The sequence below is a fragment of the Dromiciops gliroides genome, chromosome 4 (assembly GCF_019393635.1).
Source record: "Dromiciops gliroides isolate mDroGli1 chromosome 4, mDroGli1.pri, whole genome shotgun sequence".
Lineage (NCBI taxonomy): Eukaryota > Metazoa > Chordata > Mammalia > Microbiotheria > Microbiotheriidae > Dromiciops > Dromiciops gliroides.
In genome coordinates, this window is record NC_057864.1 from 399,652,675 (window position 1) to 399,664,950 (window position 12,276).

Genomic DNA, 12,276 nt, shown 5'->3' on the forward strand with positions numbered 1-12,276 from the left:
TTAGAGATTTTAACTTTTCCCCATTATTTAGGTTCAGTCTCACATGGGAATCATTTGAACTGAAAACCCGATGTCTAAATCTGTACCATCCAGTGCTCCATATAACAGAACCCTTAACCCTGCTCTTTCCCTGAAAGCACCTCTAGGACAATCACTGTTTGCACTAGTCATTAGCACCATAGCCACACCTCACAGTTTCAGTAGCAAGCACTAGGAAACACTCTCAGATCACCAGTGGAGGCAGAGATCCTTTGGACCATGTGGGAAGAGATATCCTTGATGCTCCAAGGCCACAGCCAGGAAGATCCTAGACATGGGAGGAGGTCACCTAGTGGGCCTTTCTAGAGAGGAAATACAGGGAGGAATCATGCCTTATGTTAGCACTTCTTGATGTAACTCATTATTCTTGCAGACTAGTTTCTTTGCTGCAAAAGGAATCGGAGTACTAGTAAAAGTTAAATGTCATTTGAAAATTGCATAGCATTTTTAAGACATCATTTTTAAATTGTATTCCCCTTCTGTATTTTGGTAACATGATCTCTCTCTCTCTCTCTCTCTCTCTCTCTCTCTCTCTCTCTCACACACACACACACACACACACACACACACACACACACACACACACACACACACACACGCCTTTCTTCCCCACAGCTCTGAACTCTCCAACTGTCTCTTTGCCATTCTAATGGGACCAGTAAGATTAACACTACAGAAATCATAAAATAGACTAATTTTTAATTTTTTTTACTTTTCCTCATGAAGATCATGAAGAGAAGGGAGACTTAAAAACTTGGGGTATTCAATTGCAGGCCGATTTGGATCTTTCACCTCTCAAAAATAAATTTCTTAAGATGTAGAATTAGGTTAGTACTTCTAGAGATCAGGTGATATCTAGTTAGGATTTTTCCTGGTGAAGTAAAAGGGAATGAAATGGGGAATCTAGGTGGTGCAGTGGATAGAGCACCGGCCCTGGATTCAGGAGGACCTGAGTTCAAATCCGGCCTCAGACACTTAACACTTACTAGCTGTGTGACCCTGGGCAAGTCACTTAACCCCAATTGCCTCACTTTAAAAAAAAAAGGAATGAAAAAAGAGTTTTCTTAGCCTAAAGTAGTGTTTCTGAATAATGAATTCTACAAGTTTTTCAGTGACAGAAAGCTTGTTTCTGCTGGGCTAGGAAGTAGGGTGCTCTGAAATTGAATCAGCTGTAACATTTTCTTCCAAGTTAAAATATCAATGTTTTATTATTAAAGGACCTCTCTTTTCTAATATAATCCATTAGGACTTTTCATTGATATAAGGCCAGTTTGGTTTTTTTTAAACCTATTTGAAGCCCTACTTCCATGCAAACCTACCTTTCCTTCTTTTCCTTTTGCTTTCTTTTCCCTTCCTTCCATTTCTTGCTCTTTTAATTCCTTGTCTTGCCATTTTCTTCCTTTTATAATCTTTGAAAGTCTACTCTGTGTAAAGTACTGGAATAAGTGCAATGGAGGATACAGAGATTAATAACAAACACGTTCTCTGTTTTTACTAGTGGAATTCAGGCAAGTTACCATGACAAGAGGCATGAACAGTTTAGAAGTCATCTCCTTCAGAACTTGAACTCAAGAACACATCTCTAGTCCACTGAATGGTAGAGCTAGATTAAAAAACCCTCTGAGTTACAGGCTCTGCTCTGCTATTAAGTGACTTTGAGCAAATTAATTAACCTCCCTAGATCTCTTAATCCAATTCTCTCCTGTTACAGATAAAGAGATGACCTCTAAGGTCTTCACATCCTTAATGTTCAATGATTCATTACACTTTATTTTTCAAAATCTTCTTGGAAAGCTCTCTGTGTACAATAAGTCATCCTCCTTTTAAGTTGGAAGCGAAAGTGGGCTGTTTGCTAATATCTCTAAGTATAAACTAGCAAGAAGTTTTTATGTGGGTTTTCTAAACTTCACTACAAAGTAGTTTAGAACTTTCTAGATAACAATTTTCATGGAGTCAAATGTTAATGCTCTAAGAGACCTTAAAGAGCATCTAGTTCAATACCATTTGTCTAAATAAGGAAACTGTAAGGGCCCAATAGCCAGAGAAGTTAAATTACTCGCCCAAGATTACAGAACTAACTCAATGATTCATTCATTCATTCAACAAATCTTTATTCAACTACAAGATGCAGATGCTATACAAGTTTTCATTTCAAATATCCTTATCCTCTACCAAAAGAGAAAACTTCACTTCTTACATAAAGAAGCTATTCATTACAAAATTCTCAGTGTCTGGGGTTTAACTATAAAATATAGTGCTCCAAGTAATAAGTATAATTTTGTGGAGTTGATAATTAGGAGATGTCAATAAAAAACAAAGTATTATCTTTAAATGAATTTAATAAAGAAAACCATTTTTATGTTGGAATTTTTCTCTTTTATAACCTCTTGCCCCACCACCAAGGAAGTTTTGTGAATTATTAAACTAGACTTGGGAAAGAAGATTAAGTTTTCATTCCTAACACTTTGCTTCTACTTTGGGGATCATTCATAAATAACTCATTATGAAAGGGAGCGGTTTAAAGTAGATAATTGCTCATTAAGAGGCCTCAAAAAAATAAAAACAAAGGTTTTGAGTCAAAAGTCACTTCAAGATAATGTAGCAAGAATATTAATCTACCACTTTTATGCTCAGAAGGAAAAGGTTAATGGGAATTATAATAGAAGTGTGCCTTAATTGAATTTGAAGTCAGCAAACTTGAAATCAGCTACTGTTTGGGTATAGAGCTGGAGAAGCTCGATCTATAAATGTTAAATTAGTTAAAAGAAAGGAGCCCCAGTTGTCCTTTAAATGTGATGGAAATGCTACCGTTGTTATATTGCAATTAGGGTTTCAGAATGTTTTGTAGTGGCTAATTAGTTGAAAAGCCCTTTTCAAATGTGTTCCCCAGTTCTTTGGTTCAAGAAGCCAAGACATGAGTTATTAAAGGCATTTTCCCAAGAATAATCACAAAACTGATTTCTCCAAACTTAGATGAGATCTTTACTAATGGTACAAAGATTGGCTACACAGTCATCACTTACATATACAGATGGTAGACTCTGACAGTAAATACAATCCATTCTATGCTAAACAGATATATGTGTGGGTACACATGCTCATTGCCCTTTGGGTGAAGTTCTTGGTAATTTGGTCTCATTGATTACCTTTTACTTAGCTTGTAGACACACAAAAACAGTCAACCATGTAGTTATCAAATTAGGATTTCTTGTTTTAGTTAAAAGCCTCACATCGTCTTCCTGGCTAGATTCTTAGGAGAAAATGGGTTTGGGGTGGGGCTGAGGGGTTGATTACTACCTTTAAATAAAGGTTTATTGGAGGCAGCTAGGTGCCGTAGTGGATAAAGCATTGGCCCTGGATTCAGGAGGACCTGAGTTCAACTCCAGCCTCAGATGCTTGACATTTACTAGCTGTGTGACCCTGCGCAAGTCACTTAATCCTCATTGCCCTGCAAAAAAACAAAAACCAAAAAAGGATTTATTGATGCCTTTTTTTTACACCTTTGCAATTTCTTGTCATCCCCTCCATCTCTATCTCTTCCCTACCACCACCACCACACAGTATTTTAAATGAGAAAAAACCTCAGAGGTTATCTAGTCCAACCTTTTGATTTTACAAATGAGGTGAGACATAGGCTGAGTAACTTGTCCAAGGTCACACAGTGACAGAGCGGGGATTTGAACTTCCCAAATCTACTACTAAGAAGAGGGAAATTGTGTTTCATAAGTTGTCCTCAGAGTCCCAAACTGGTCATAATAAAAATCCTGTGGGATTTTTTTTTTAAATATTAGTTAACTTTGGGGGCAGCTAGGTGGTGCAGTGGAAAAAGTGCTGGCCCTGGATTCAGGAGGGCCTGAGTTCAAATCCAGCCTCAGACACTTGACACTTAACTAGCTGTGTGACCCTGGGCAAGTCATTTAACCCTCATTGCCCTGCAAAAAAAAAAATATTAGTTAACTTCAGGTTTGTTAAAGGCAAGACAGCTGGATAGCACATCTTCATGAGTTCAAATCTGACCTCAGCCACTTAATAGCTATATGACCTTGGGCAAATCACTTAATCCTGTTTGCCTCAGTTTCCTCATCTGTAAAATGACCTGGAGAAGGAAATGTCAAACAACTCTAATATCTTTGCCAAGAAAACCCACAGTGGGGTCACAGAGAGTTGGAGACACAACAACAGTTCTAAAGGCAAAGTAATACTAAATTTAGGGTTACTTTTCTATAGTGATTAATAGAGCCAGCTTCTAGGCCACGATGTTAATATCATAATCAAGAATGATTGGCAGTCCTAGAAAGCCTGGGTTCATAGTCCACCTTGGATGCTTACTTTTCATGTGACCAAAGGCACTATAAATGGAAATCAAGAAATACAACTGTCATAAAGGGTTATGGTCCTTTCAACATAGGTGGGTTTTTTAATTTTTTTTTTTTTTGCATGGGGCAGTGAGGGTTAAGTGACTTGCCCAGGGTCACACAGCTAGTAAGTGTCAAGTACCTGAGGCCAGATTTGAACCCAGGTACTCCTGAATCCAGGACCCATGCTTTATCCTCTGTGCCACCTAGCTGCCCCAACATAGGTGTCTTTATGGAACGACAGAAACTACTATATTTAGTCATTTATATGACCCTTGGTTCATCCTGACCACTATAGATCCCAATCCTTCTTGAAACCTTTAATTTCAGAGTGCTGCATAAAGCTCACAGACGTTCAATACCTTGGCAGTGGTCATCCAGTGTCAGAGATTCGATTTGAACTTGGTATTCCCCAGCCTTGATACCTTCCAAGCATTTGATAAAATATAAATTATACACTTGAATCCTGTTTATATCAATCAAGTAAGGCAATAGAGTAATCACATAAAATTTAATTAAGCTATTTGAGGTCTCTAGGGAAAAGACCATATAGGGGGCGGCTAGGTGGTGCAGTGGATAAAGCACTGGCCCTGGATTCAGGAGTTCCTGAGTTCAAATCTGGCCTCAGACACTTGACACTAGCTGTGTGACCCTGGGCAAGTCACTTAACCCCCACTGCCCCACCAAAAAAAAAAAGAAAGAAAGAAAGAAAAGAAAAGACCATATAGAAAAGGAGAGGAACCAAAGGGGAAAAGAGCCAAAGTCCTCTGGGAAAGGGAGTGAATTAGGCAGAGGGGAGTTGCAGGGTCCTGAGCAAAGGAGAAAATGGTGTCTTGGGGCCAGGAAGTAGAACAGCTCTGCACTTCCTCCCCTAAGTGCCTTAGCTAATAACATGGATGTGATTGCCAAAGTCTTGACAAGTGTGAACCACTATAAATTGAATAACAAGTCAAGAACTATTTGTCTTGGTTTGAATGCCAACACAGAGAGAAGGGCTGAGCTTTTCTAGGAGCCAAGGGGTACACAAAGAGAAGTGGGTTGCTCCTCCACAGGGATCTTAGTCCCCTTGGGATGACATAAGCACTTGAATAAATGACTAACAATACAGGGTTGTAAGTGATTAAAAAATGAACCATTTTGGAAGACATATGCCTCCTGTTAAAGATGTCTGTATCCTTGTTAGACCATTCTCTCCTCTCCCCATTGTTTTTCAAGATTTGTACTAGTTCCAGAGATGTGCCTGGACAAGTTCCCACTAGATTATTCCTTGATATCACTGATAGCTGATTTTTACTACTGCTAACATTTGTTCCTTTATTTATTGTTATAGAAAGTGATAAGCTAAAAATAAATAATTTTTTTTGAAAAGAGAAAGTGATATGGTTATAGGGAGAGGTGCAAAGTCCTTTGAGAACTCTCAAGAGGAAAGAAAGGAGATATATCATGGGGGGAGGGGGATGGAAACATCTAAGAACAATCAAGATCTTCAAGGGAAGGGGGGAGGTCCCACTTACACTTAGCCTTGAGATGGGGAGAGGATTTCAGCTGGTGTCCAGGAGCCATTTGATGGTTCCCAGAGTGAATTTTACTCAGCTTCACAAGACTGGGTTTGGTTTGGTTTGGTTTTTTCAACATTCATTTTCATAAGATTTAGCGTTCTGATTTTTTCTCCTTTCCTCCCCCCTCCACAAGATCGCAACCAGGTTATATATGTACAATCCACAAGTGTTCTTTTTATCAGTTCTTTCTATGGGGTGTGGATAATAAACTTCCTCATTAGTCCCTTGGGATTGTCTTGGATCCTTGCATTGCTGAGAGTAGTTAAGTCATTCACAATTGCTCATTGAGCAATACTACTGTCACTATGCACAATGTCCCCCCCAGCTCTGCTCACTTCACTATACATCAATGTTCATTAGTCTTTCCAGGTTTTTCTGGGATCATCCTGTTTGTCATTTCCTATAGCACAAGACCATTCTACCACAATCATATAGCACAGCTTCCTCCATCATTCCTCAGTTTATGGACATTCCCTTGATTCTCAACTGAGTTGCTGTAAATATTTTTTGTACAATTTTCCCCCTTTTCTCTTTTTCATGATTACTATTGTTAACTGTTTCCCTTCCATCCTATTCTCTTCCCCATGATATTTATTCTATTATCCATCTTCTTTCATCCTATCAATCTTCAAAAGGATTTGCTTCTGTCTGTCCCCTCCCCCACTCTGCCCTTCCTTCTTTTGCCCCTCTCTCTTTATCCCCTTCCCCTCCTATTTTCCTGCAGGGTTAGAGATTACTTCATCCAATTGAGTGTGTACATTATTCCCTTCCAGAGCCAATTCTAATGAGATTGAGGTCTTTGAGCCAATTCTGATGAGTGTTAGGCTCATTTACTGCCCAGATTAAATGGATTATTCCACCCAGTTGGAAAGAGCACACAATGCCTTCCTCACCTAGGCACCTAGGCTGTGTCCCAGAATAAGGATGTTTTGTTTTTTTAAGTATGGCCTGCTTTCACTCCTAAATGAGCTGTGTGTTGTTAGACCTTTAGCCTGATCACTCTACTGATAAATGTTTAGCAGGTTGTTGGAACCCTAGTATCAGATAAGTGTCTTCTGGTGAGCTCATGTGGATGAGGTCTTTCTATTATTAATATTTAACTTACAGGGGCAGCTAGCTGGTGCAGTGGATAGAGCACCAGCCCTGGAATCAGGAGTACCTGAGTTCAAATCCAGCCTCAGACACTTAACACTTACTAGCTGTGTGACCCTGGGCAAGTCACTTAACCCCAATTGTTTCACTAAAAAAATAAAATAAAATAAAATATTTAACTTACAGTAAAATCACTAGGGAGTTTGTTAAAAGGTAGTTGGGTTTGCTGGGTCTTTTAATACTTACCTAAAAATATTAGAATAAAATTGTACATTCAATGTAAAATTTTGTCCTTAAAAAAGAAACAAAGTCATCAAGTTATAATAAAATTGTACATTTATATATATAAAAAAGAGAAACACAGGCATTAGTTTTGCTGGAGTTTTTTAATACATAAAAATATTAGAATTGAATTGTGCATTCAGATGTAAAATTTTATCCTTTTAAAAATGGTCATTTGATCCTAGTTCTCCATTTCTATATGATTGAAATACAAAAGACCCTGAGTGTGTGAAAGAACAGTGGATTAGATATCAGTTCCATCCACCATTTTCTTGCAACCCTCTCTTTTTAAATAAAAAGTTAATATCTAGGGGGCAGCTAGGTGGCACAGTGGATAAAGCACCGGCCCTGGGTTCAGGAGGACTTGAGTTCAAATACGGCCTCGGACACTTGACACTTATTAGCAAGTCACTTAACCCTCATTGCCCTGCCCCCCCCCAAAAAAAAAGGTTAATGTCTGTGATTTTTTTTTTAGTGCCTCTTTGTGTGTTCTAATACTGCACTTGCTACACTAAAGCCTTAAGAGTTTTCCACTTAGAGTCATGAACATTCCTTTTCTTTCCTTGCCCTTCACAATGCAGGTCAACAATGCTAATGACCCTTGGTCAAACTGGAATGCTGGAAAATCTGGGAACTGGGATAGCTCAGAAGGCTGGGGAACCAAGCCAGAAGGTGCCTCTGCACAGAAAAACACTTCCAACAACTGGGATACTGCCTTTGATCATCCACAGGCTTACCATGGACCAGGTGAGAGGAGGCTCTCCTGAGCCTTAAAGGAGCAGAGTCATTCGCATTAGATGCCAAGTCTTATGTATATTAAACTGTCACTCGTGGTTATTTTACTGAGAGAATCAACAAGCCATTTTTTGTTCTGCTGTCACCAGATGCTGATGGTTGACTTTTTTTTTTTTCAAAAAACAGACAAATGGGAGCAGCGAGGCCCTTTTGGGCTCTAGGACTATGGTAGAGAAGGATGCCGGCTCTTTTTGTGCCCCAAATCTAAATGTAAAAGCTTGTCTTTACAAGTGTTTCCTTGGCTATTGACTGACATTTGTGGCAGTGTAAGCCCTGGGTTAGCAGAGGGAATTGAGAACTGATTGTACGACAAGAAACTTCCCTTCAGGAACTGTAACTGGGCACATGCAATAGGTTTCGTGGGCACGACATGCAGGTGGCCTTCTGAGTCAAAGCAGAAATACTGTAGTTGAGAGTGCCAAGAAATCCAGACTACTGGCTGATTCTGAGAACTCCTTTTCTAGAATTCTTTGTTCTCTTCTTTTTCCTTTGCTTCTGTAAATTTCTTAGTTTCTGCATAGTGAGGCTGAGTGCCTAAAGTCCCCATCCTTTCCATATAGAAACAGACTGGCTGGGACAGAGGCATAGACTCAACATTGAAATTGGGGAAAAGGGAGGGAGCTATATCTGTCAGGGGCACCACTATTTGCTCAGAGAATCTAAGCATGAGAAGTCATTTAGTAAAACCTCCAGACCTGGGCAGGAATGTACTCTTCTCCTCAGTATATGGACAGGTGGTTGTTCAGGCACTCCACTCCCATGCCAGCCAAGGATAAAGAAAGATCTCGGGGCGGCTAGGTGGCGCAGTGGATAAAGCACCGGCCCTGGATTCAGGAGTACCTGAGTTCAAATCTGGCCTCAGACACTTGACACTAGCTGTGTGACCCTGGGCAAGTCACTTAACCCCCATTGCCCCGCAAAAAAACAAACAAAAAAAAAAGAAAGAAAGATCTCACTAGCTCACTAGGCAACCCATTGACTTGGGGCAGCCCCGTTTGTGAGAAAATTCTTCCTTCATTGAGTCAAAAAGATCCACTCCACTGGTCTTATTTCTGCTTCCCTTAGAGTTACATAGAGTAAGTGTCATCCTATCATACTGTGCAAACACTAACTTTAATTTAGTCAGGGCTTTCCTACTTACCACCTCTGTGACCTTCGGCAAATAACCTCTCCAAGCCTCAGTTCATCTGTAAAATGAGGGGAGGGGAAGGGAATAAGCAATATAATAACCTGCTATGTGTCAGGCACTGTGCTAAGCCCTCCACAACTGTGATATAGGTCCTGTTATTATCCCCATCTTACAGTTGAGGAAACTGAGGCAAACAGGTTAAATGACTTGCCCAAGGTCACACAACTAGGAGGCATCTGATGATCTATCTGCAGAGCAGCCCAGCAGCTTCTAAAATGAGGAGGTTGGACTAGATGTCTCTGTGCTCTCTTCTAGCTGCACATCTGTCATCTTCCACATGATATCTAGTCTTCAGATATTTGGTAATAGCTGTCATGTCCCTCTGAGTTTTGTCTTCTGTAAGCTAATTATCCCAAGTTTCTTCACCCAGTGGTAGTTTCAGATCACATGGCAGTTTCAGATCTCCCCACCATCCTGGTCACCCTCCTCTGGAATAGGTTTTTGTGTGGTTTTTTTGTTTGTTTTTTTGTCAATGTCTTTTATATTCTGGTACCCAGAATTGAACAAAGTAGGTGTGGTCCAACCTCTTCTGGGTCCAACCTTCCTAATTGTGACTATTGTACTTCTAATGATGGAGCATAAAATTATATTGAACTTTGGGGGCAGCTAGGTGGCGCAGTGGAATTGAGCATTGGCCCTAGATTCAGGAGGACCTGAGTTCAAATCCAGCCTGAGAAACTTGCCACTTACTAGCTATGTGACCCTGGGCAAGTCACTTAACCCCCACTGCCCTACAAAAACAAGATTATATTGAACTTTGTGGTACAGTGGAAAGAACACAAGATTTGGGCTCAGGTAAGGCCTCGGTTCAAGTCCCATCTCAGGTACTTACCATGTTACCATGGCTACATATCTCAGATCATTTCCTCATGAGGATAATAAAACCTGTAATAGCTACCTGACAGGGCTGTGGGAAAGATTAAATGACATGATGTACACAAAGCACCTTGTAAACCTTAAAACATTATATAAAAGGCAGCAACATCATCATCATTAGTCTCTCTGAAAACCATATTACATATTGGCTCATTACCAAGCTTATAGTCAACTAAAACCCTGTCTTCCTTTGTTCAGAACACCTTGGTGTTCATCTTTACTTTGTTTCTTCTTCATCTCTCATATCCAGTGAAATCCTGTTAGCATCTTCCTCAGTAATCTCTCAAATCCATCCCCTCCTCTTAGTTCCCACCATTAGCATGTTAGTATAGGCCTCCATTACCACCTGTCTGGGCTATAGCCCCCTCACATGTTTTCCTCCCTCTACCTTCTCCCCTGCTCCAGTCTGTTCCTCGCAGTCCCACAACGTGGCATGAAGGCATTCCACCAGCTAATATTATCCCCCTTCTCCCTCTTCCTCTCCCCAGGCTGGAAGTAGAGCAGCCATTCATTCCAAGCCCATTCACACTCCTGATTGGCACAGAAGCTTTTTTTTTCCCAGTTGAGTTATAATTTTATTTTCCCCCAATTACATGTAAAAGCAATTTTTAACATCCATTTTTAAAACTTTGTGTTACAAATTCTCTTCCTTTCTCACTCCCCACCCACCCCCAAAATCCCCTTAAGAAGGCAAGCAATTCAGTATGTTACACATGTGTAGTCATGGACCTTGGTTTTTCAAAACTGGGTCTGATGCCTCTCTTTGGTCAACCTGATGACCCTTTGCTCCCCAAGTCTCACTATATTAGGGCATGACTTAATTCAAGTACCCAGTTGGCTTTAGCCCTACTATCACTCAGAGCTCTGGAGTTCAAGTGATCCTCCAGCCTCAGCCTCTCCCAGCAACAGGAATCATAGGCTTTCATCCACACCCAGCACTATCTTACTTTTCAAGCTTTTGTCTCATACTGTCTCCTTCCACATGTCCTTTACTTCAGCCAAATGGGTACCTCCATACATCAGGTTCCTTATATTTGAGATAGCCTCTCCTCCCCCTTGAGTTCTTGAACATCTTTTAAAGCCCATAATGTCTTAATACCTCAACAAAAATTAGCCGTGCAGATACTTCTCCAATTTCCTATGGAAATGGATAATAGAATATTGTGGGAGAAGAGGATGGAAGGAACATGGGAGACAAGCTTCCCGTTTCACAGTTTTGCCTCAGATCTTCCCTGCCAGGTCATGCTGTTTGATGAGGGTGAAAGGACTCTTGGTACCTGATAATGTGACTCTGTATTCACCATCCTTCTACTCCATCTTCTTGATTGCCTGTGGACACCAGGAGGAGGATGATCTCTTTTCTTTCTCTTCTGTCCACAGCAGCTGCCGGGGATGAGGATGACTGGGATGAAGACTGGGATGACTCTAAGTCATCACCTCCTACTTATTTTAAGGATGTAGAGTCTACAGATGGCGGAGGGGGTCATCGAGGCAATGCTCGAGTTGGTGGCGCTTCTATGAAGATTCCACTTAACAAGTAAAGTCAAAAAAAAAATCTTGGCTCTTTTAGTCTTGAATATCAACTTGAAAGTTTTTAACCACTGTAACGATTGGAATGACGCCAACTGCTGGAGACTTACTGTAGAAGAGTTCTGCCCATGAAGCGAAGGTCTTTGAGGGCAAGACCAGGAGTCTTTTCTTTGGTGTCAGGAAGTGACGCGGGCTAGTGGGAGGAGGAAGGAAGAGACTGGCGCTGACTCTGGGTCTCTTTCCTGAGGACGCTGGCGGAGAAGGGAGCTAGAAATGTGCTCTCCCTTTAATAGATAGGAATCTAGGCCTTTCTCTCTCTTTACCAAATTCTTATTCTCCTTAATAAATGCTTAAAAGTCTAACTCTTGCTAAAGCTTATAATTTATTGGCGACCACTCATTAGATATTTTAGACAGTTTAGCTAGAATTTTAGCCCTTAACACCACTCACAGTATACCAGCTTTTATTTTGTAAGGAAGATCATTTCTTCAACAGTCTCTTTATATTGAACTGAATGACATTAGAGAGGCAGCCTACCTTAATGTATAGAGTGCTGGGT

The 12,276-nt window shown here is 40.5% G+C and overlaps 1 protein-coding gene across 5 annotated transcripts in view; it reads left to right on the top strand.

The window, feature by feature from the left end:
* The window catches only part of SNX9 (sorting nexin 9), a 136,444-nt gene that overhangs the window by 79,558 nt on the left and 44,610 nt on the right, over positions 1-12,276 (top strand). For 3 of the 5 annotated variants that reach the window (XM_043962894.1, XM_043962892.1, XM_043962895.1), the window contains 2 exons: positions 7,909-8,074; positions 11,568-11,724. In XM_043962894.1, coding sequence (XP_043818829.1) covers positions 7,909-8,074; positions 11,568-11,724 — 323 coding nt within the window. The remainder of the gene's footprint in view (positions 1-7,908; positions 8,075-11,567; positions 11,725-12,276) is intronic. The other 2 variants (XM_043962893.1, XM_043962896.1) reach the window with 1 other exon arrangement.